General features: G+C 42.1%; 1 protein-coding gene across 10 annotated transcripts in view; it reads left to right on the plus strand.

Moving 5' to 3' along the window:
* LOC146497181 (disco-interacting protein 2 homolog C) overlaps window positions 1-24,829 on the plus strand; it is a 261,549-nt gene extending 236,720 nt beyond the window's left edge. For 8 of the 10 annotated variants that reach the window (XM_085140585.1, XM_085140588.1, XM_085140589.1 and 5 more), the window contains 14 exons: window positions 1,101-1,224; window positions 3,002-3,123; window positions 3,951-4,062; window positions 5,461-5,570; window positions 8,767-8,897; window positions 9,148-9,316; window positions 9,400-9,570; window positions 12,661-12,690; window positions 15,025-15,086; window positions 19,020-19,077; window positions 19,165-19,239; window positions 21,125-21,299; window positions 21,585-21,708; window positions 21,922-24,829. In XM_085140585.1, coding sequence (XP_084996711.1) covers window positions 1,101-1,224; window positions 3,002-3,123; window positions 3,951-4,062; window positions 5,461-5,570; window positions 8,767-8,897; window positions 9,148-9,316; window positions 9,400-9,570; window positions 12,661-12,690; window positions 15,025-15,086; window positions 19,020-19,077; window positions 19,165-19,239; window positions 21,125-21,299; window positions 21,585-21,708; window positions 21,922-22,174 — 1,716 coding nt within the window. In that variant the 3' untranslated portion in view covers window positions 22,175-24,829. Of the gene's footprint in view, window positions 1-1,100; window positions 1,225-3,001; window positions 3,124-3,950; window positions 4,063-5,460; window positions 5,571-8,766; window positions 8,898-9,147; window positions 9,317-9,399; window positions 9,571-12,660; window positions 12,732-15,020; window positions 15,087-19,019; window positions 19,078-19,164; window positions 19,240-21,124; window positions 21,300-21,584; window positions 21,709-21,921 lie in introns of all 10 variants that reach the window. The other 2 variants (XM_085140592.1, XM_085140584.1) reach the window with 2 other exon arrangements.
* The last annotated feature ends 1,079 nt before the right edge of the window (window positions 24,830-25,908 follow it).

The raw sequence follows: 25,908 nt of genomic DNA on the forward strand, positions 1-25,908 counted from the left end.
TATAGAACTCCTAAATAATCTAGAAAAGAACTTAATGTACACAAATATTCGAAATCTTGGAGTAATATTTGACTCACACGTAAAGTCTCTGTCTCGTTCCTGTTTCTTTCATTTAAGGAATATTTCTAAACTGCGACATATGGTCTCCTTAGCTGAACTGGAAAAAATTGTCCATGCATTTGTGTCATCGCGTTTAGATTATTGTAACTCCCTGTTTACCAGCTTGGATAAATCATCTCTTTCTCGCCTCCAAGCTATACAAAACGCAGCAGCCAGACTACTAACGAGCTCACATCACTCCTATTTTATGTTCTTTACGTTGGCTCCCGATAGATTTTAGAATTCGTTTTAAAATTCTTGTTTTAACGTACAGAGCACTAAATGACCTCAGATTATTTATCCAAGCTTCTCACAAAATACACTACTGCTCGCCGTCTCCGCTCACAGACTCAGAGTTTGTTGGTTGCTCCCAGAACACGTCTGAAGACGAAAGGGGGCGGAGCCTTTCAGTCTGTGGCACCAAGGCTGTGGAACAGTCTACCTCTACAACTACGTTTGGTTGACTCTGTGGAATCCTTTAAAAAACAGTTAAAAACTTTACTGTTGACCAATGCTTTTTACATTTTTATATTTTAATTTACATTTATTGTGTATATTGTGCATTTTGCTATTTATCGTACTGTTTATTTTAATCTCTGTGTGCAGCGCTTTGTGACTGCCTGTCTATGAAAAGCACTTAATAAATAAACTGTACTTACTTACTTAAGGAGCTGAAGTATAGGTGACGTGTATGTGTTACATGGGAAGGAGCTTTAACAGGAATCAGTTGGGCTGTTTGAATCCGTGCTTTTAAAGGGAGGCAGAAATGAAAAGAAGATGCAGGTCTTTCTTTCTGCTCTGTGTTGGCTGAAGAAAAGGAATCGGGGCTGGGAGGTGTTCACCACTGTTAGTTTGCATAATGGCAATAGGATCCGCTGGTTTGTTTACAGCTGTTCACCGCTGAGATGCTGCAACGGAAAATGTGACATGACACTTACTGATGCACGCTGCTGATTGCATGTGTCAATCTTCTGTGTGTGTGTGTGTGTCCCCTCCCCCAGGGTACGATAGCCAGCTCTATGACTTGTGTTCAGCTGCACAAGAGAGCAGAGAAGATCGCCGCCATGCTGGCTGAACGGGGCCACCTGCAGGATGGAGACCACGTTGCACTGGTCTACCCTCCAGGTAAACACTGACAGCAGGTCAGCTTGCTGTACTTGTGTCTCTGCGGTGACACTGCAGGATGTCATAGATTTACCGAAATCCCTCAAATTTTCAAAATAAAAGCTGATCTGAACCAGGAAAAAAAAGCTTGGAAAAGTGTCCTGATTAATATTAATGGACTACATGGACACACACAGACTCGGCTATTGTTACATAACGGGAGCAATATGAGCTGAGTCTCAGGGTAAATGAACAAATCGATGCAGACAGACTTAGGAAACGGTTTTAGAGAACTGAAGGTTGCACATTAATCATTTTAGTTTTTGAATCTTTGACCTACAGTTGTCTTTTTATTGCTGTGATTGCTGATTGGTCCAAAACAGCAGGTTGGACCTTTTTTTTTTTTTTAAATTGAAAACAATTAAAAATTAGAATTAATAAAAGACAAAAATGCCAAAAAGAATAATTTAGACCAGTGCTTATGTTAATGTTTATTAATATTTACTTTATAACAGAAATTGTTGTTTGGAATCTGTTTTTAATGATTTTAAATGAGCATCTATTAATTTAAAAATCAAACCATTTTTCATTTGAATGCATTTTTTCTTCCCTTCTGTTTAACTGAAGTTCAAAAAACTCAGAGTGCAGACGAATAAATGAAAATGATTTTAAATGCAATTACAGGACACACATAATACCACACAGGCTGTAACCAGCATTCATTCTGTAAAATTATCTGATGCTAAAAGTTGTGCATTGAAAAAAATAAGTAGAAGTTTTTAAACAGAGTCTGAAAAATGTTCAGAAAGTATTAAAATAAACAGACTTTATGTATAAAATGTGCCTATGCATTATATCTTACAATTATTATTACTCATTCACTAATATAGCAGTGCTCGTTTTTTATTCAATGAGAAAAATGTGAAAATGATGCATGTTTGATTTACCCACAAGCTGAAGTTACACGTCGACAGTGCTTCTTTGGGACGATGGAAAATAATAATTATTTGGGCATCGGGCGAAAAACCGTCATTGTAATTATGACAACATATAAAGTGTTTGAGTGGATAACCTTATTATAATTTCAGTGACTGCCCTATATAAGCAAAAGAAATGAAAGGATGGATGGATTTGTACTAAAATGGGTTAAATGCGACTTTTTAAACGATCCTTTAAATCAGGGGTCCCCAATCCCAGTCCACGAGGGCCGGTGTCCTTGCAGGTTTTAGATGTGTCCCTGATCACAGCTGATTTAAGTGGATAAATTACCTTCTCAGCATGTCTTCAGTTCTCCAGAACACTGGTAATGAACTAATCATGTGATCCAGGTGTGTTGACCCAGGGTGAGATCTAAAACCTGCAGGACACCGGCCCTCGTGGACTGGGATTGGGGACCCCTGCTTTAAATTGTTGACGTTTAACAAGGACAAACTTGGGATGTTTTAAAATGAGGAATGAAGGACGCGGCAAACATGTTCAGTGAGTTCGGTTAGATCGAAGAGAGCGCCGCGGGGAAAAACAAGGAGGGCGCGGGAAGTGTAATTACCCTCTGAGACACAGCGTGTCGTGTCCATCACAGTAGGACAGACGCAGCCGTGCAGGAAAAACAACCCGACACAAGCAGATTTTCTTAAAGCTGCATTCAATTAACGGCCCAGAGGGTCCATCGCTCAGTATCCGGCACCTTAATACCTGCAACTTATTTAAGTTTTCCAAATTCTCCCCTCTCTTTCTTCCAACCCTCCTTTCTCTTCCAATTCATCCCCTCTTATTTCTTCTCTCATCTCTACGTCCTCAGGAATCGACCTCATCGTGGCGTTTTATGGCTGCCTTTACGCCGGCTGCGTGCCAATCACGGTGCGGCCGCCTCACCCGCAAAACATCGCCACCACGCTGCCCACCGTCAAGATGATCGTGGAGGTAAACCAACACTGTGACGCCTCCAATCACTACTCTGTGTTTAAAGTATTTGAGAAAAACGTGAATGATTAAGTAGGTGCAAGTCACCGCCCCCTCTTCACCTCACTTCCTGTTTTCTCAGCAGTTACATGAAGGAAAAGAAACCTTCAAAACATTGTTTTCTTAATTTAAAAATTAAGGAGAATATTTTGACAGCTTCAGCAGTTTATTCTTAGCAGATGCAGGAATTTCTATGAAAACCTGACGTGGATGTAGGCGAGGGTTTAAAATGATAAAAGAAACACACAGACAGTTGTTCATTTAAGTAAAGGCCGAATTACCTACAAATCTACTTTTCTGTGTCTGTAAATATAAAAGATATTGATTTCTTAGATGACGTACTCACAATAACTTAATAAACTTTTAATATTTACTATATTCATTCCTGAGATTCTCACTCCAGAACTTTACGACCTTAAAACATAAAATTCTGGGAAAGCTGTTGTTTTACTTTGAAAAGCCCAGGAGTGCATTTCAGGTGGGACAGACAGAACTTGAAAGTCGTAACGTAGACTTAATGCCAACAAAATAGTTGTAACGTGGACATAATTAGTTTAATTTGAGTGTTATAAAAGTGATTTCCAAAAGCTACATAGACGTTGATATCCTGGCACCTTTGGCAGTTTATATTCCAGGTTTCATGGATGTTTTGGAGGAGTTAGAGGACAGACGTGCAAACATACACTGTGATCATTATAATAAGATTATTATTATTAAACCAGCCCAAGAAAAAGTGAACAGATGAATCGTGTGAATAATGGGAGGTCTGTGCGCACTGAATCGTGCAGGTGAGCCGGTCGGTGTGCGTGATGACCACGCAGGTCATCACTAAACTGCTGAGGTCCAAAGAAGCCTCGGCGGCCGTGGACGTCCGGACCTGGCCTCCTGTCATGGACACAGGTAGGCGATGTGTTTTTTGAGGGCAACCTGTAAGTGATTAAACACAGTTTGGTTAATGAACAGGTGATCTTAGAGCTGGGCGATATAAGATTTTTTCATATCACGATATGTTTTTTTTCATTTCAGGCAATAACGATATATATCACGATATAAGCCAAATAACTATATTTGTAAGATTTAAATGTGCCGTTGCTCACAAGTAAAATGTGAAATAATCAGCAGCTTGTTTTGATTTAAATATTTATTTCCTATAATAAGTTCAACAGGGCAGATGTACTTAAAATGAGGCTTCAGTTTAGGCAAAATAAAGGCAAATATTACAAACTACACAAAAAGTAGCCGCTAAAGCTTCAAAATAGAACAAAACAGACTAAATTGTCAGTTCCACTTAGAAACAAAATATTAATTCTAAAAATAAATTTTAGTTTATTTTACAGAAGAACAGACAAAATTGACTAACTTATATAATATTGCTTTGGAAGCGCTGTCTGAGAGACATGTTTATGTCCAAGGAGTTGGTAACGAGGATCCATTACCTTAATTAGCTGCTTGAATCCTTCATTGTCGACGTGTTTATTGGTAGCATGTCTTTAGCAAGACAGTAAGCTACGGCATTCGTTATGTTGTTATGTCTCTTAGCTTTTTTGTCATATGGTAAGACGCTGGAGAAAGCAGACTCAATTAACTGTTGCTGCTTCACAGGGATTCCCCTGGTTGTTTTTGATGACGAATTAGCGCTTTCAGTCAGAGATTGAGCGTGCTCTAGTGGGTGGCACTGCTTCAGGTGATAAAAAAGGTTTATTGTATTTCCAGACTTGCTTTCGGCACAATTTATAGTGCGCGTTACTCTGTTTTTTGTCAGACTTCAAATAGCCGAAATACCTTCACACTACAGAACTTCTCTGGCCTTTCCGTTCAACAATCTCTCCGGCATTGGAGCCATCATCTGTTTTCTCTTCGGTAACCTTCGGTCACGCTCTCGGCTGATTTTTCTCTAGTCGGCACACTCATTTCCTCCATTACCCGGCCGTACGGCGGCTGGCTGCTTCCCAAACAAATACACATGTCGGCTTGGCACTTGAGCTGTACGTAACAAGTTAGGTGACGTGACGCTGCGGCTGTGATTGGTTCAGCTCTGCGCTACTTAATTTGTATTGGCTATTCATTTTTTTATAAGAGAGGAAGAGAGAGAGAGATGAGGTCTATCGCAATAGTTTCATTTTTCTATCGAAAAAGTTATTTCGCAATACATATCGTTATCGTTCTATTGCCCAGCTCTAGGTGATCTATGGGAATAAAAAACAAACAAAAACAGTGACTGAGTAATAAAACGAACACTAAGCTGCGTATTTTATAATTCATCAGCTCTGACGTGAGAAAATTGGTTGTTTCCTTTAGACGATTTGCCAAAGAAGAAACCTCCTCTGCTGTATAAACCGTCCAACCCCGACACCCTGGCCTACCTGGACTTCAGTGTCTCCACCACCGGCATGCTCGCTGGAGTCAAAGTAAGCACACACTCGTGCTTTTACACCAACGCACAGCTAATGATGACATTTAATGTTGTTTATCCACATTAGCAGCACAGCTCCAGTTATTCCCAGCAGAAAAAACACATGGTTTGGAGGAGAGCCAGAGACTTTTATTTTGAAACTCTTCTCCTATCAAGAAGAGATTTTTACTCGGTTATTCTTCGTGTGGTGCTGAAGAAAAGCTTAAAACAGGAGGAAGTGCTGACGTGTTTTTGTGCAGCGGAGCCTGGAAGTCTGTCCGAGGGGAGCAGATAGATGGTGGTGACATTTTAAAGATTAAAGTGATTATTGATTCACTGCAGTAAAACAAACCTCCATCCTGTGCTCAGCTCGTTGCTGCTGTGCATCTGGTGTGTGCGTCTGAGTGAAAGTGAAGTCATTTTCCTGTTCGGCCTCTAATCGGCCTGCGGATGCTCACAGAGAGAGAACGTAAACTTAAAAATCTGTTTCCATAAAATCGAAAGAAACAAAAACAGTAAAAGAAGTTATCTTGTAAACTTTTTGTCTCCTAAAGTTTCGCTGATCGAAAAAATATCAGAAAATGTCACAAACTAACAAAATCATTTAATTAGACAGCTTTTCCTGATAAGATAGTCCAGATAACATCCACAGTCCCAGCTGAGAATTATAAACCTCTCCAGCTTGTCCTGGTCTACCCCGAGGACTCCTGCTAGCCTGAAACAGTTCATGCAGGATGGATCCTAATCAGAGGGCTGAACCCTCCTCAAGCAGCTTCTCTCGATGCGGGGGAGAAACAGCTGTGCGCTCAGTCCCTCCCAAGTGACTGAGCTCCTCGCCCGTCTCTAAGGCTACATTCACACTGCAGGTCTTAATGCTCAATTCTGATTTTTTGATCAAATCCGATTTTTTTTTTTTTTGTCTGCTCGTTCACACTACAAATAAAATGCGACAGCAAACGCGCTCTAGTGTGAACGCTCAAAGCGGCCCGCATGCACAAAAGAAGACGTCACACACAACGCGCTCTGTTTAGACCCAGAGCAACAGTATTGTTTGACTGATGGACCTTAATATAAAGACTTCGGACTTCACGTTTCACAATTTTTGCTTTAAGTTATTTTGTTATTTACATAATAATGTAGATAACCTAATAATGATCCTTATTAGGGATGCAACGATACCAATTTTTTCAAACCGATACGATACCGATACTTGGATCTGAGTACTTGCCGATACAGAGTACAAAAAACGATACTTCTACCACACACACACACACATTCAATGAATTGGAAGACAGGTTTTATTTTATTCTCTGCCGATAAAAAATAAAATCTTAATAAAAATGACCACAAAAAAATTTCAAGTGAAAAATAAGCACTTCTGTTAAATTATTGCAGTCTCCACATTGTAATTTAACAAAATATCACTGAACTATTGGCACTGTCTCGAGCTTTCAGAATAATAAATAAACACTTCTGTTTGGAATAAAATAAATACAAATTAGGTTTGAGAATAAAATAAACTTTTAAATTATTGCAGAGTGTCCATATTGTAAACAAACAAACAAAATAATTATTATAAAATAAATAATAAATAAAATAATAATTGCCCCCCCTAGTGGCCAATCTAAAAAACTACAACAGAAATGACAAGCCACCCTCTGATTAATGAAATAAGTTGGTATCGGTTCATGGTATCGGTTAACTTTTACGAGTATGAGTACACACACATTTTACAGTATCGGCCCCGATACCAATACCAGTATCGGTGCATCCCTAATCCTTATTGCTGTTTTAGAGGAGCGGTGCTTCAAAGGATAGTTGCAGATTTCTGTCAGAATCTGCAGATTATACAGTACAAATAAAATGTTCACGTTTCTCCAACGTTGTCTTCCCAACAATTTCACTGGATGGTCCGGAAGTGTTCACGATGTCTTCTCTGGAGCTGATAATTGGCGTCTGTCTTGCGTCAGTGACGTAAAAGACGGATTTAATGCGACTTGACCATCAAACAGCAGTCTCTTTCTAAAACATCGGATATGTATCGGGTTCAGTACCACATACGAAAGCGACCCAGATCGGATTTGAAAATATCGGATTTGTGCCGTTCACACTGTCAGACCATGATCGGATATGGGTCGCATAGGGTCAAAATAATCGGATTTGATGCGCTTTCGCCTGCAGTGTGAACGTAGCCTAAGAGAGAGTCCAGAGGAAGCTCACTCCTGCTGCTTGTGTCTGGGATCTAAGTCCTCCGATCACTACACCAGAGGCGAGGCAAGGAACATATCTATCTATTAATACGTTTGTGATGAAATGACACATAATGTCAAATTTTGCTCTCTTGCTGTTGTAAAGAAATAAAGACATGAGATCCTGATTATCTTCAAAAGGTAATGAATCCTCCTGACCTCCATCGTGGAGGTCAGGAGGATTCAAGTACCAACGCAACTTCATTAGTTTGCCCGAGGACACTAGAGGAGCCGGGCATCAAACCACCAACCTTCCTACCTAAAACCAAACCTCCACTTTCACACAGCTTCACATGGTGCGATCGTGTCTTTGTTTCTTTTCTGCTCGTTGTTTTGTGCTCAGTTTGCCTCAAATGCTAATTCTCATACTGTTCACACCAGCTGTGAGTGTATGCAACACACACACACACACACACACACACACACACACACAAGCCTCATTAATGAATTCTTTGAGACAAACACACTAATCAGAATGACAAAAAGAGGAAAAGCAGGACAGGAGGAAACAATGCCAGCGTATTTTCTCGTGTGCTGCTAAATTTCCCGTCCATTATGTTTAACCACTGTGCTTAATGAGCAAATCAGTCAAAGCCGGGATATTAACGATGCAACTGGTGCCGAAACACAATGGGCGCAAACAAGACCGCCGGTTCACGTGGCCACTGCCGCCTGCAGACTGTTGTTATGCTAATTAATTCACTTTTAGTTCATTAATCATTTTTATCTCAACCAGTAAAAGAGGTTCGTCTTCATCCTTTGGATTTTCTTTGCTCCAAGTTGCAAAACCTCCACAGCTGATTCTCAGTTTTGCTTGAAAAACCTCCCAGCAGCACAGAGACGATCTCCACAGGTCTCCACTGACTGAAGCAAATAAACAGCACAGAGTTTTCAAGCCTACTTTCATTATTTTTTTAGTAAAAAGTGACAAAGAAGATTTTCATGTGAGATTTTCTCCTGCAGATGTCTCACACAGCCACCAGTGCCTTCTGCCGCTCCATCAAGCTGCAGTGTGAGCTTTACCCGTCCAGAGAGGTCGCCATCTGCTTGGACCCGTACTGCGGCCTGGGCTTTGTCCTCTGGTGCCTTTGCAGGTCGGCAATCATAGTTCCTCGTTCTTATTTAAAGCTAAAATGGAAGTTTTTAGCATTTCTTACTTTCTAAATGTTCCTGTTTGAGGCTTTTATATGACCAAGTTGTTTCTGTTTTCTCTGCTCTTTAAGTTTCAGTATAATTAATAATCACTAGTTTGTGTTTTCCTTTGTATTCGTGACCGACATGTTTGTAGATCTTTCATCATGTAACTGTGCAGCCTCGCCGTACTCAGCGCTCTCCTCTCTGCAGTGTGTACTCAGGTCACCAGTCCATCCTGATCCCTCCGTCCGAGCTGGAAGTGAACCCGGCTCTCTGGCTGTCAGCCGTCAGTCAGTACAAAGTTCGCGACACCTTCTGCTCCTACAGCGTCATGGAGCTCTGCACCAAAGGCCTCGGCCTGCAGACGGACTCGCTGAAGGTAAAGCGGGGCGGGCGGCTCCGTGTCACGGAAACCTTCTGACTGTGACAAACCTGACTGTGAAATCCTTTCTGTCCCATCAGGCTCGAGGGCTGGACTTGTCCCGAGTGAGGACCTGCGTGGTCGTAGCAGAGGAGCGTCCCAGGATAGCCCTGACGCAGTCCTTCTCCAAACTCTTCAAGGACCTGGGACTCCACCCCCGAGCCGTCAGCACCTCCTTCGGCTGCAGGGTCAACCTGGCAATCTGCCTGCAGGTCTGTCCGACTTCCTGCTTCTGCTTTGCCTTCGAGTATTTCTTGGTGTCACGTTTAAGAACCTAGCTGGGTTTTTTTCTAGGACAGGCTTGTTTTTAGCTGTTGTGCTCAATATTCGGTATTTTGACCTCAAGAAAGAATTGCAGGAAGCACCCTTAACCCTCACTGTGGCATCTGCAGCTTGGGTACATGTGAAACAAGTTTCTCATTAACAAAAACTAAGATCTGATACAAACGAGGACTCAAACATGTAAAAACTCCATTGTTAGAAGTTTACATCATCGTGCAGATCAGACAGTCTGAGATTTTGCAGAGTTTAGAGTATCAGAGAATTTATCCTTTCATATTTAATGATACAAGGGTATTCTTGCGTTTAAGCCATTAACCACAGTTCTCTGATCCCTACATCAGACATTATTATGCATTAAGTAGAAAAGTGTGAAACTGGGTGGAAACCCCCCCAAATATCTGTTCCAACGACATTAACTCTGTCCTACTCGGATGAACACGAGGGAAATTCAACTTAACAGCAGATAAATCGCATTAAACCGAGGCTGCGGTTATATCTGCTCGCCTACTTTAATCCGCGAGGTACAAGAAGGATTTTGTCCGTTATTCGGCTGAGCAGATGGTCGTCACTGTCAGTCCATCACAAGCGCAGACGACGGTCTGATGCGTTGCACCTCGACAGGCTGGAGTAGGAGAAATGTTGAACTGTTTGATGACGTGCGTCACGTTTCAGGTGGCACAAAGCACGGTTGATATCTTAAAGACGCTTTTCCTAAAGATGTCAAAGAACATATGTGGAGCTTTCCTGTTTTTCACCTGTCCAGCCGCACGTACTTGGAAATTTGAAAAAGAACAAAACAGATGGAATATGAACGTTTGGTCCTGTGCTTCAGTCTGTTGTCTGGTATAAAGTACTGTAAAGTGATTACAGTAATGTGATTACAGTGAGATCTTCTGGGAAAGCCAGTCAGAGGAAGCTGTTTGGCTTGGTTTGGTTTATTCATCCGACTGCTGCGTTTCATGTTTTTCCTTATATGACAGTACCTGTAGGACTGCTTGTATGGTGAGGTCTGATTAATAAGCTCTGAGCTATCTTTGGTGAACGGCACGTTTACACCACTGTCCCCAGATCTGAGTATCAGAATGAAATCAAAGAAGAGTCGAGACGACTGAAGATGCAGCATTTTAAAATATCTGTCTTTTAGTGTTTGTCTTAGACCTACAGATGTGGTCAGAAGTTTACATCTACTCCAACTTTTTGGGAATATCAATAGGTCATCAATAGCCAGGATGATGCCAAAAGCTTGTTGATGGCTGCCACACGGTCTGGTTGAGTTGCGACTTGCTAAGGACTATTTTAACCACTTTCTGGTAGTTCACTCCCCTCAGTTCTGACTACTTCTCTCTCTTCGTTATCATGTGTGGTGTAAATCGATGTCTCGTTCACTCTTAGCATACAGCTCGATGTGTACATGTCATCTATATGGCTGACAACTGCTCCACTCCGTAGTCAGTCTTGTTAATGATCTCACTGAGGGGGTTTGTGTCTATGTGGACCTCGTCAGGGCCTGTCCCTTTCTTTGATATGTGCCACTGTGATGGTTACTCGAGCCTCTTCAGGGTGGTTGCTGTGGTTAGATCCACTGAGCTTGTCCTGTGTTGCTCTGTCTCATATTATTTCCCTGCCACTGTGTGGGACAGCTGGTTTCTCCTGCCTTCTAACGCTTTCTCTTCAAGCGGCGCCCAAGTTCAGCCTCCAGCAGCGTAGATCAGCTGGTTAGCAGGTATTGTAGTGCTGCATTGGTAAAACTGTAACTCAACGATCACTTGGGGTGGTAGTACTTGGTACCCAATCTCGGGGTGGGGGTGATGATATCATCGTAGCATGTTTGTTGTACCCCTTCTGTTGGGTATCAAAGTCTGCTGGGGTTACTTGTGTAGTAGCGTTCCAACACGCGTCTATTTTCGTCTATTGCCTTCTTGTTCCAGTAGCCACCTCCTCAGGGTGCCCTGGCTCCTCAACACCTGATCTGAGCCGGTATGACTTACTGCTTCAGGTAGGCTTGGTTAGACATGGGGGGTCTAGCCCAGGACCCTTACTGGATACGGACGCCCCAGGCGGGAATTCGTAAACTTCAACTTGTGCACCTTATTCTTGTTTTTCCAAAACAGGTCATTCATGTTCATCACAAGTGGATGTAAACAAGCAGATACAAAGTGTGAAAGATGTTGAGCAGCTCTTCAGCAGTTCTTCTGTGCTCGGTGTTTCTGTTGTGTCTTCGAGGTCTGCTGGGTAAACACCGAGAACAAGTCGAGGATGTTTGATTTCCAGCCTTTAACGAGTTTTTAACAGTCAGCAAATCTAGCCGATCTCTGCTGAAGTGCAGGTTTGTTCACAGCTTCGTTTATCACTTGAAGGATTTCTGCAACTCCTGCTCAGCTGAAGCCTGTAAGAGTGTTCGGACCGCAATGCAAGAAGGTCTGAATGTGACGTTTTTGCAGATGCGGGACATTCGTCCGGAACGGTCGGAGGGTTGGACACTAAAAAACGAAAAGTCATTCTCTTCACCTGCAGAGCGGTTTTTCATTTCCTGTATGTCTCAGGTTCAGGACCATCCTCCATTTCAAGCTGATCATTGCTTTTACATTTCAGATCTGATTTGCAGCTTTCAGCCACGTCAGGAATTAAACGAATTGTTAGAAAAGTTATTATATTATAACGATTTTACAGACTTAATGGAAAGATATGAAACTCTAATATAGCCTTTTAATCGTCAGCGAGTTTAATTTGCACACTAACACAGTCGTAACACTGAAACCGTCACACACTAACTGTAAGCTTTAACTTTGGCAGCTTTAAATGAGCAGACTAACATTTGGCTGAAGACTCTTTTCTGTTCTTACTGCTTGTTTTGGTTTTCTGAGTTTTACCCTTTTGACATTTTTTTCTTACTTCCTTGTTTTGTGCGTAACCCCACCCACATTTCTCATACTTGGTTTTGTCTCCACCCTCCCTCCTTCTTTACTTCCTCTTCTACCCCTTCACTTTCCTCCTCCTCCGCCCCCTCTTTGCTGCTGTAGCCTCACAGGCTGGGAAAACTTGCCGACCAGGTAGGGAACCACCATCAACCTTCCCCGCCCAACAGCAATAACCATCACCATCACCACCACCACCCCACTGCCTGCCAGCACACCTCTCATCAGATGGCTTTAGATCTAAGTTTAAGAGACGCTTGGCTGGGTCTCACGGCACTTAGTCAACATCAGGGACACTGGAGCAGCTTTACTCTGTGGATTTCGCCCACTCAGTATTTTGGCTGAACTTTGACATGAGATGAATTTTTACACTTTCCAGGAGAAAACCCCCCAAAATCTGCAGATGTGTTACTCACAGCTAACACGTGAATTATAAATACAGATGATTGACATCTGTTTTGTTCCCAGCAACAAAAAGAACAAACAGCAGAAGATTTGCAATAAAATCCATCTTAGATCAAATAAAGCAGCAAAGCCACTCTGCTATAACCCACAGATTTGTGAACTAGATCCTTTAGTCAGGCTGGAGAGGCAACAGTGACTTATCAATCACAAGCTAGCCACGCCCTGCTTTTACTTTAAACTAGGCCATCATTTATAAAATGCTACAGCAAAGAAAACTAGTGATTAAGCCCAAAGACTCATTAGGAAACTGTCTTCCAGTGTAATCAGCGGGTGACGCCCCTCGTCTCTATCTGGAGTCACCCGCTCCTGCTTTCACTTCTCTTCTTCCGTCTATGATTCTGCTCTGATTTGCATGTATGGCTCGATTTTTTTCATCATAGAAACATGCAAGCAAATCTTCCTTTATATGGAAAAAGCATCGAGGCTGTAGCCATAAAACTACTGCATATAAATAACATAAGACTGAGTAAAGAGACAGATGTGAGGCAAGTGGCATTTAAACAATTAAGGAAAGGAATCACCGAACAATAGGGTAGTATAAGATTATTAAGACTGTAAAGTAGATGATAATCATTCTGATTCAAAGCAATGAGACCAGTGAATGTATTAAAAATTCAATTTTATTTATACAGCGATGAATCATGGGCTCGGAGGTCCATTGATCAACAACCACAGTGGTTGTTGATCAATGCAGTGGAAGGAACTGTTCCTTCAGTGGGCTGGTTTCAGTCATTATGCAAATGTACTGTTTATAAGATTGGGGAAACCTGCAGTCAGCTGAGACTGAAGAAACGTTTCTCCCACAAAACGCTACGTCCAGATGATCAGAATCCACTTTTGGAGATTTACTTTCTTGGATGATTGAGAATGCATCAAGACGTTTCCACTGCTATCAACAAGCTCGTTAGCCGCAGCAGCTCAGTGCTGCAGCGAACTCCCAGAAATCACGACTACGTGACAGTGCAAGGATACATGTGCATGTGCCTCTCTGTGGTGTGACTGCACACTTATTAGTGAGTCCAGCACCAAAGGATGTTTGCTCTGCCTGTTCCAATCAAATTTCCCTTTGCCAGTAAATCACTGAATACTCTTGAAGCGGTCGCTGCCTGAAGTGTCTTCAGAGAGGGCGTTTGCATTTTTGCACTGTGGGTGTGTGGGCGTAAGACTCCCAGGATGCCGCCGTGTGTCCGGTCGTGGGTTTTTAATCCCGGATTAATGGAGGGATGGATGGTGGAGGAGGAGAGAGGTCGTCCTTTTTCTCTGTCTTAATTTTTCTTCAGTGATTTCACTCATTCAGAGTACAGTAGTCGGCACAAAGAGATCTGACTGAATGCATGTATTGTGCAACCTCTGTGTACTTTAGAAACAGTGAATTTGTCCTGGGTGGGTCGTCACACGGGTATAATCGCTCAGCTACAAATCACTTCCCCCTTTCTTCTTTACTTTATCGTTTGCATGTCAATCGGGTAGAATGTGACTTTGCAGGAAGTTTGTTGATGTGCATTTATTTTTTAAATTGTTTGACTTTCCTCCTACAATCACTGCTGTTGCTCCCACATTGATCGTTTCACCCTGTTGTAAATGCTGTAGATCAGGGGTCGAGCGCTGGTGTGCTGCAGGTTTTAGATCTCACCCTGGGTCAACACACCTCAATCAAATGATTAGTTTCTTCTCAGGCTTCTGGAGAACTTGTTGAGGAGGTAATTTAGCCAATTAAATCAGCTGTGTTGGATCAAGGAATCAACTAAAACCTGCAGGACACCGGCTCTTGATGCCTGGAGTTCCCCACCCCTGCCGTAGAGGGTCGGGTTCCCACCTTCCCACCCAAAACATTTACGTCCCTCCTTCAGTGGAGGTAAAGCTTTTCTTTATGACCACAAATGCACCACACAGCATCCGAGTCGATAAGCTGTAGCAAGTTTTGCATAAAAAGCCTTTTTTTGAATAAAAAGGACGTTTTGTGAGTCTGTGGTGTTCATGCTTTCTCTCGCTGGTGTTTCTCAGGGCACCTCAGGACCTGACCCCACAACTGTTTACGTTGATATGAGGGCGCTGCGACATGACAGGTAAGTGTCCTTGCTGCTTTGTTAGAAGCTTAACAGTAGCGATGGGTACCGGTATCCGTTCTGACATAAACGGTAGTAACCAGACCGAAGAGCAGCGCACATTTCGGTGCATCATTTCCTGAGCTGTGATACACTTTAGATTCTAGCCAATCATTTTACGTTTCGAGGATAGTAGGCGGGTCCAGGTACGTACGTTCTTTTAGAGCAGAGCTACAGATTAAAAATGCCCAAGGCGAAGCGGTCAAAGTCTGGCTGTACTTCACAGCAACAGATCAAACTCAGCAGCTGCAACAAGTGCTTTAAGCTGATACTGTGATGCTGTCAAAGGAGGTAACACCTCAAATCTGATGAAACACCTGGCGACGCATAGCGTTTTTTTAAAAGCCGAGAAATGCGCCGTATTTGATAGCTTGCTGCGAGACCTCACACCGTGCACATCTACTGCGGGTGTGGTGCCTGTTATCGACCCGGAGTTAGCAACATCCCCCAAAAACCCGAAGAGGAGAGTCCTGGCCCCTAGCCCTGCCAGTGTAGCAGAAATGATGAGGATGATGATGCAGCAGCAGCCGTTCTTCTCTGCGTGAGTAGCTTAATGTTGTTCGTGTGTAATTTACGTTGAGTAGGCTAACCACGTTATTACATTAATGCAGTAAGGTGAACTAGCAAACACCATCATAGCTACATGCGGCTGTCTTCTTGTTTGATGGCAGATACTCCCTTCACCCTGGCCAAAAAGGCTAAAATGACCAAAGAAAAAGTGGAAAACAGTTAAACATGAGAGGTTTTTGGACAAAGTTTGTGTTTTTTCCATTGTTTAAGCTGCTTCCAGCCAAGAGTGATACCATATATGCCCCATAGCTGCAGAAAAGGCTAACATTGTTATCTTTTTACAAAAAAACAGCTGAACATGAGAGGTTTTAGGACCAATTTTGTGTTCTCCATTGTTTAAGCACCGGTTTGAGCACCGTTTCAGCACCAGCACCGTTTCAAAAGTACCGGTTTGGCACCAGTATCGGATAAAACCTAAACGATACCCATCCCTACTTAACAGATACTTTTGCAGAAAGATGTTCGGTGTCTGAAACCTCTTAACGACTGCTTTGGTCACCAGTAATTTGCATGAAAGATGCCAACTGCTCTCCAACTGAGAAGCGTGACACAGACTGGAAATGGAGACACATTCAGAGTGCGTTGCAGCAGTTGGGCTCTGGTTTCACCGTTCTCTGTTTCAGTGCTTCTCAGCATCTTCCATGTGTCCAATTTAACTTTGTGAGAGTCAGAAACCGCTCATCAAGCAGCTGATGAAAATTTCCCTGTCAGTGGGAGTTTGTTAGGGGCCTGTGTGACTGAGGCCTCACTAAGGCTACGTTCACACTGCAGGTGAAAGCGCATCAAATCCAACTTTTTTGACCCTATGTGACCAATCATGGTGTGACAGTGTGAACGGCACAAATCCGATATTTCAAATCCGATCTGGGTCACTTTCGTATGTGGTACTGAATCCGATACATATCTGATGTTTTAGAAAGCGACTGCTGTTTGATGGTCATGTCGCATTAAATCCGTCTTTTACGTCACTGACACAAGACAGACGCCAATTATCAGCGCCCGATAAGACATCGCGAACGCTTCCTGACCATCCGGTGAAACTGTTGGGAAGACAACGTTGGAGAAACGTGAACATTTTATTTGTACTGTATAATCTGCAGATTCTGAAAGAAATGTGCAACTATCCTTTGAAGCAGCGCTCCTCTAAAACAGCAATAAGGATCATTATTAGGTTATTTACATTATTATTTAATAACAAAATAACTTAAAGCAAAAATTGGGAAACGTGAAGTCTGAAGTCTTTATATTAAAGCCATCAGTCAAACAATACTGTTTGCTCTGGGTCTAAACAGAGCATGTTGTGTGTGACGTCTTCTTTTGCACATGCGGCCGCTTTGAGCGTTCACACTGGAGCGCGTTTGCTGTCGCATTTTATTTGTAGTGTGAACGAGCAGACAAAAAAATCGAATTTGAGCAAAAAATCTGAATTGAGCATCAAGACCTGCAGAGTGAACGTAGCCTTAGAGCACGTTTGTATTTGCAGTGGCCTTAACTAAACTAAAAAGATAAAGAACATCTGTAACTATTGGTGACAGTTTCTGTAACATTTTGTCAGCGTCTAACTAAAGTAACTGTAAACGTTCTCATTTATTGATTATTTATTTTTATTGATTTCACCAAAGGAAATTAAAAAAATATGATATAAGTTCAAAGTCATAAATCCAGACTGATATTTGATTAATTAAAAAAATACATCGTCAGATGGTTCAACAAACACAAAATATTTTCTTCCAGTTATTTTATGGCTCACATTTCTTCAGGCTGGAGTCGGTAACACCAGCCTTGTGTATTTTTTAGATGTTTTCATGCACTGAATCGGTTTTCCGTCGACTCTCACACGGACACAGAGTCTATTCTGTGCTGTAAAGTCTTCAGCCGGCGTCCTGTGGGATTACAGCGGCGCCGCAGCGCTCTGCCGGACGGCTTCGCTCGTGAAGTTTGTGAATGTGAAGCAGCGGGACGTTTGTGAATGAGAGAACGCGACTCGGCGAGCGCTCTCAGAATAAATAAAGTGCTCAGCAAAGATTGTTATTGTAATGCGAGGCTTATTCTCTGCAGCTGAAGCATCGCTGCAGGCTGACGGTAAAAAAGTCTGAATATAATGAGAAGCTGGAAGTTTCTCTGAGACGATGTGACATTTTCAGGCGTGTCAGCTTGACATGCACACTGTCACCCTCACAGCCTCTCCACAGTGTGAGAGGGGTGAACTTTAAAACCCATCAAACCCAGTATGAGTCACATTTCCTGCTGGGTAACACCGCCATTTGTTTTGCCAGACTTCTGCTTTTCAGAGAGACAGCTCTGACTCTTAATGAACCAGCCAGGGCTCAACATTAGTGTCAGATTTCAGAGGAGAAACGCTGTCAGTTTTCCAGCTGGTGGAGATGGACAAACACATCCGAGATAACAAGCGAGACTCTGACTTATTCAAACATCTCTGACGAGAAGGGCCCGCGGGATTAAAGCAACGACGGCGAAACGACCAACAAGAAACCGGCACAAACTGAAAAATGCATTAATTTGAACTCGTCAGGAGCTTGTTACTCATCCCTGAAGCTCCCCAGACGCAGTTTCCTGCTCCCCGATGCAGCCCGTCATTACGGTGCTCAGCCTGTGTCTGCTGATTTGCACACAGAAAAGTCGCAGCGGGGCCGTGCAATCCCGCTGTGTATAAATATAACTGTCAGTGTGCATGATTACATGTAATCACTGCTGATTTAAGCTGGCCCCAGTCTACCACAGGCGCTCCGTGTTTGCAGACTGACAAACCACTCGTCCTGGTTTATTTTTAGTTTTACTGATTCAGCTTTTTCCCACAATTCTGTTTTGGTTTGTGTCAAACATTTATTAAAATTGAGAAGTTTGTTCGTCCTGTTCAAACGACTCACAGCAGCAATAAAAACTACTAAAGAAGAGCGTCCGTGGTAGTTAATGAGCATTAACAACGTGCAGATTTTACTGTACAGCCTCATTTTTATGTGCAGAAATGAACAAATGCCTGTACATAAACGGATCTAAACTTTTACCATAATAAAGTTCCTAGGAGACGGGGCAACATGTTAAATGTGTCCTTGTTTTGTGTTTGTTACATAACGATTGTTCATCAGATTAAAAATAAATAAAAATCACATCAACATTACCCGTTAGCCGTTAGCCATTAGCCGTTAGCCATTAGCCGTTAGCCATTAGCCGTTAGCCATTAGCCGTTAGCCGTTAGCCGTTAGCGGTCAACAGTCAGAGTTAAGATCGTGTCCAGAATCCTGATTATGGGATGTTGATTAGAGATAATACGCTAACAGAAACGTCCGTTTGTCTGCTCTGCAGGGTCAGACTCGTAGAGCGGGGATCGCCACACAGCCTGCCACTGATGGAGTCCGGGAAGGTCAGTTTCATTTAAATTTGACGTTTATTAACTTTTTCAAATAAGCTGTTTTTGGTCTTTGCTCGATCTGCGTCTCTCCTTGAGCAGATCCTGCCGGGGGTCAGAATCATCATCGCCAACCCAGAGACCAAGGGACCAATGGGAGAGTCGCATCTGGGAGAGGTTTGTCTGAGCTTTAATGGTCTTCTCTATAAACAGATATTTGTACGTGAAAATAAAAAAAGGCTTCTGGTTTTCAGACTTTGGTCCAAGCTCCTTTGACCAATCGTGTTTGAGCATCAAAGTCTTTCCATTCTGAGGGTTATTTTGAATTATCTGTTTAAATGAACACAAAAGAGACTCAACGTTCATATCTGCATCCATAAAAAGATATAAGTGCATGAAGCAGAACCCAGATAGCCTTTATGCACCATCTGATATCCCTGAAAAACTGAGGTCAGCAGAGAAAGTGATCATTAACCTGAAATATTTACATTTTTTTAAACTCATTGAATTTGATCAATTAAACCGAATATTTACCAATTTCAGTAGAAAAGGTGCGCCTGATATTCTTTGTCTAATTCACTAAAATGTTTTTTTAAAAGCTTTCCTTTGGTAGATTTCTGTCATTTAATAGTTTATCTATTACTTCATATCTTTGGTTTAGCATGAATGGCCATGGGGGAGGTCTTTATCAGTAAAAAGCTGTACAACTTGTGAAAAACCCCAAACAGTTAAAAGCTCAAAATGTACCCCCTCCTGTGCATTTTCCATTGGGCCAGATTGGAGTCCTTGCAGGGCTGATTGTGGCCCCCGGGCCTTATGTTTGTTTTCTCCTGGAAGCTCTGCAAGTGGAAATGACAAGAATCTGGGACATGAAGTGAAAACATGGATGTTTGTCCACATCTGTTTGACTTTTTTTTTTTCCCAATATATTTTTATTGATTTTATAACTGAGCAGTATACAACAATCACCTTCAAAAGAACACAATAGAAGTCAACAAGGTGGTAATACAGCATACATAAATGTTAAGACAGAGTATATTTCACTTAAGTTTATCCATCAGGCTAATGACTGGTTGCCAAATCTTATAAAACACACTCTCTCGGTTAGACAAGGTAAACCTGATGGAGTACATTTCCAAATTCTCTCAACCACATTTCGAAGGTAGGAGGTTTATCAGACTTCCAGCTGAGAAGTATCAGCTTCCTGGCCACAAGTGTAGTCATTGACACAACCTGCGTCTCTGTCTTGTCCCTTGCCCATCCCGGTTCAGACACCCCGAATAATGCTGCAAAGGGGGTACATGGGACCTCCCTGCCAATGGCTTTGGTCAGAAAATCAAACAAATGATTCCAAAAAAGTTGTAGTTTTTGGCATTGAAAGAAAAGGTGAGATAAAGTTCCTCGACTACTTGAACACTTAACACAGAGGGCTGAAAAATGCAACCTATACACAACCTTAAATTAGATCAGACTATGTCTAGCATTTATAGAACTACAGTATATATTCTTAATGCACTCTTGCCAAAGTTCATCAGTAACATCCACCCCCAGTTCTTCCTGCCACTGCTCCCTAAAAGTGAGACACAGCACCTCTAGTGTAGGGCTCAAATGACATGAAGCTGTCAAGCACCGAGTTTCGAGGAATCAAATTGTATTGTGGAATAGATGCTTTGATGAAATGTCTTAACTGTAAAAATCTGAAAAAATGTGAATTAGGAAGATTAAATTTCACCCTTAATTGCTGAAAATGTCCATCAATGTAAATATCTTTGAGAGAACAAATCCCTCTTCCCTGCCATGTCACAAACGTGATGCCCTCCAGCCCAGGCCTGAAGCCATGATTGTTACATATTGGAGCATCCAAATACATTTTAGGAGCCTTTACTGTGCCCAATAGTTGGTTCCAGACCTTAATTGAATTTTGAATCACAGGATTTCTGCCATATAGTGTACGCTTCACTTTTATCGGGCTTTTAAGCAGGGCTGGAAGACATTCAGCCCTGTTATAGAGGAAATAATCCCTTGATGATTATTTTCTGCTGTATTATTGGTGCGTTTGCAGATCTGGGTGCACAGCGGCCACAACGCCAGCGGTTACTTCACCGTCTACGGGGACGAGGCGCTGCAGTCCGACCATTTCAACTCCAGGCTCAGCTTCGGAGACACGCAGACCGTCTGGGCTCGGACCGGATACCTGGGCTTCCTGCGCAGGACGGAGCTCACCGACGCCAGCGGAGGTTAGGGCGGGCCGTTCGTCGAACACGGTCGACGTGGTTAACGGGGCTGCGGCTGACCTTTAATGATCTCGCACAACAACGAGGAATAAACGTCTGATATTTAAAACACTCAAATGTTAATTTCCAGCTCATAACAGTCAGATATTCAGACATGTTGAGCATCTTTGAGTTTACTTTGTGACTTTAATCTGTGCAGGAAAACCATTCACGTTAAAAGCTTTGATAACTCTCTTAATCTAAAAGCGCAGCACGGTGGCTTGAAAGGAAATCTGTTCGTGTCCACAGAGCGCCACGATGCCCTGTACGTGGTCGGCGCTTTGGAGGAAGCCATGGAACTGAGAGGGATGCGTTACCACCCCATCGACATCGAGACCTCCGTCATCAGGACGCACAAGAGCATCACGGAGTGGTGAGCAGCAGCCAATTATGACATTGTGTTGTCTTTATGAAAAAATAAAAAAGTTTGTTGTTCCGCTGTCGCCACGCCTTTCTGTATGATATGTTACTCGATATGGTTTCTTGACATTTTTTTTTCACCAACTTTAACCTTGGACGCTAACAATCAAGGTCAAACGCAAACGCTTCGCATAAGAATTCAAGTTTTCGTCATGTGCGTCCGCAGCGCGGTGTTCACGTGGACCAACCTGCTGGTGGTGGTGGTGGAGCTGGACGGCTCGGAGCAGGAGGCCCTGGACTTGGTCCCCCTCGTCACCAACGTGGTGCTGGAGGAGCACTACCTGATCGTGGGCGTGGTGGTGGTGGTGGACATCGGCGTCATCCCCATCAACTCCAGAGGGGAGAAGCAGAGGATGCACCTGCGGGACGGCTTCCTGGCCGACCAGCTGGACCCAATCTATGTGGCCTACAACATGTAGCGCCCCCTGGTGGCTGAAGAATTATTGAGGAAGATGCAAAGACAATTCTGCTCCAGAGACCGAAGGAAGGAAAAGCGGAGCCGAGGCAGAGTTTCCGGCGCGAGGGGGAGGAGGCGGTCAACTTTTTTGCCCTGAATTTTGGTGCTTCCTCTCAGGCTGCGTAACCGCTGCAAACTAGCTCCCAGAATCCAGCGCTGGCATCTAGATTGCATTCAGGTCATACTCAGTCTGAGAGGAAGTGCGGTCCCCATGTCGTGCCGACTGTTTACCGAAAAGTGGAAAACTCGCAGCAGTAGAGGACAATCGTTAGGAAAGATCCCGGCTTTTAAAGTGCGCGTGGCTCACTCTCTATTTTCATGTTATTTGCTTTCCTTAGGCTATTTTTTTGAAAAGGATATTTACACACAAAGAGAAAAAAACCTAAATGATATCAACCATTACAAAGTGCGACGTATGTTTTGATACGAGGGCGGGGTCTGAGGGGAGCGCGTCGCAGCCGCCCCCCTGTTTTACGATGAGGTACGTTTCTTTCGTATTTTTCTTGTTTTTTTGGAATCGTTATTTTCTGAAGCCCCATCTCAGCTAAAGTCAACGTGCTAATTTTCATATACGAACAGCTGCAGCCTTCAACTCCGTTTATTTTTCCGTACAAACTACCGGCTTCGACCGAAGCTAAACACATAAATTCATATCATGTAAGTATGTACAAACAGAAACTGATTTAATTTATTTTGTTTCTCTGTTAGAAGTATATGACGAGACATTCGAGAATGTTTTGCTCTTGAATATTTGCTAATATTACGAAAAAGAAAAAAGCATTGTATTATCTTGAGTGGAACAAACTCACATCAAGCCTGTTATTGAAAATAGAAATATATGATTATAGATTATATTGAAGATGAGCGTAAGGATTAATCCCAGACAAAAGCAGAAGCACGAGGGGAAGTGCGTCTGCAATGTGTCGGTCAAATGGAAATTATAAAAGCGATGCTCCGAGTTTTATTCCAGCTTTCGTGTGAGGAGTTCTGATCCTGTCCTGGGAATAAACAGAAACGTTGTTTTTATGCTCTTAAATATTAAAACAAATCCCTAAAAGTTCCCAAAAGTTATTTTTATTGTAACAGAGGATGAAAGTAAAACTTTGCCAGAAATGTAAAGAATCAGAAGTTTAGGTGTTATTGAAATGTTGCTTTGTTTGAATTTGCCTTTATTTTAGATTTCTATCTATTATTGGGGCAACTTTTCCAGCTCACAGGGATAATTATTTGCCTACAAGGTGATGGAGAGCATTGAGTGTCAGGGCTGTCACGACGTTACAGTGAAGTTCATCATGATACCTGTAGCTAATGTGAACATTTTAGATTAATAGTAAATAATGGAAAATTCATCTACAACTTTGTTTTGTTGGCTTTTTAATCATTTTAAAAGCCTAAATGTCTCGTACTGTCTCTGTCAAAGTAAAGTTGTAAATTTTAGATCCTGACAAATTTATCAGTAGGAGCGTTTTAGATATACTGATCCATGAAAATTAAAGAAGAGGTGGGAGAAATGCCCTCCATACACATGGATGAGTCAGCTGATCTGGGCTGGAGAATAATGAAATTACACACAGCAAATGTAAGTGAAATCTGTTTGTTAAATCCTCAAATATCAGTGTCGCTCTCAAGAATGACAAAGAAATGATTTCCTTCAGATAGAGACATGAGAGTGGGAAAGTGGTTTGACAGTAGGGATTAAGAGGCGGGGATTGAAAAGTAAATTATGATATGATAGTGGCACATTACGTTGCTGTTAACAGTAACACAAATAAAGTGTGTGGCATATGGCATCACGGTCCCCTCGTTTATAAGCATCAGCAGGAGAATGAAGACTGATTCAAAGTATTTCACTAAAAATATCGATATTTGGCACTAGTATCAGCATGTTGCTGTGTTTACATTTTAGCCCACTTCAGTTTGGAACTACACATCTCGTGACGAATGCAGTCCAATAATTTATAACAAACGTCTTTTGAAAATGCATCATCTGAGTCAGGAGATTCGATGCCATCTAGTGGCGACTAGAGGAAATTACAACTTGTTTTTGGTGTCGTTGGCGCCTTTGGATCAGAACTCTTCACGCGTCACGTTTCTCTGGGAACAAACAGGTTTACTGGTCTTTAAAATGTTCAGAAGTAGGAACATCTGTCGCTTTTCAAACTCTCACAGCTGGAACGAAGCGTTCCTTCAGACAGACCGTCAGCAGCGCCCGTTGGACTCATTTTATCACCTCCGGCTCGGAAAAGGCGAATCACCCCCAAAGTGGCAGTTGTAAATATCAAAGTGGGAAGTCCTTCATATTTTTACACGGACTGATCAATCAGGGCTCATACAGTGATGTCACAACAGGAAGAAAGGTGTTTTTGCCAGAGACCCTTTAACTCGTTAGAGCTGCGGGGAGGTCGGAGCAGGAGGGCCTTCTTCATCGTCTTTGGCGGAGAATGTTCTAGTTTCAATGCCAGGATTTTTTTTTAAGTAAAAAAAGCACTTTCTTCAGAGTTTTTCTTTCTTTTATCGGCAAAATGTATGTCCCTTTTTTTAAGGTTTAAAAAATGTCTTATTTGAGTTGACATAAAATCTTTCAGTTAAATAAACATTTCAACAATTTTGACAAGAATTTGATGTTTGTCTTATTTACTGTTCTGCAACATTGTTGCTGTATGCGTCACACACGGTGATTCCTTCTGAGTTTTAAAATGTTGCCAATTGAAAACTTTCATGAATATTCCACATTCTTAATTTACATCTGAGAAGCTATACAACACGAAACTATAGTATTGTGCAAAAGTCTTGAGCCGTGCAGGTCGCTCTGTATTTTGGAGGCAAACATGTTTAGTTCTTTAACCCTTTAAAGCCGGTTTTGCTTAACTACTTTTAAATCCCGGTAGCTCTGCAACCACGTGAGCTAGCGCAATAATTTTTTTTGCATATGAAACCGGAGGAGTTGTACTTACATCTTATGCCATCAGCTTGTCCTCGGTCACAGTTTCCTTCCACATATAGCTTTGCAAAAACTGCATAAAAAGCGCTTGAAGCAACAAAAACATAATATTCCAGAAACAGCTTTGCCGATCCGGTCAGCTTTCATAACGCTTCCTATGTCCGTCAGCGTGAACTATCATGTCTGCCCAAAACCGGAAGTGATGTCATTTTGCGGAAATGTAGTTTTTTACCATCCTGGCTTTATGAGCCTATACTGGTGTTTTTACAAGTTATCTTTGACTTTCTGTGTCGTTTCTGGGATGCTTAGGACTCATATTGCACTGCTGGAAATAGTTTATTTTGATGCAGATGCCGTTAATTGGCAAATTTGCATTATAAAATTTATTTTCGTTTTTCCTGTAGTGTATGAAAATTGGTGTATTTCAAAAATAAATTTCCTGTGGTGGGAAACTAGTTTGTGCAACTTTTTTGTATTTACAGTTTTGAGGGATAAGCCTCTTAAATTTCTCTAACTAGAAATATATGTTAAAAATAAAAATAAAAACGATTTTTACATTTTTTGTTTGTAGTTTATTGCACTTTTTTGCAATTTATGTAATTACTATGCACTTAATGCAGACATTACTAAAATTTGGGTAATGGTTGTATTGATGTATATCAACTTAAAATGCTCCCAAAAATGGCTCCACAGCATGTAAAAATATAATATAAGCTCTGGCGGACTTGGTTCTATGGTAGGTCTTAAAGGGTTAA

Source organism: Neolamprologus multifasciatus, chromosome 18 (assembly GCF_963576455.1).
Source record: "Neolamprologus multifasciatus chromosome 18, fNeoMul1.2, whole genome shotgun sequence".
NCBI lineage: Eukaryota > Metazoa > Chordata > Actinopteri > Cichliformes > Cichlidae > Neolamprologus > Neolamprologus multifasciatus.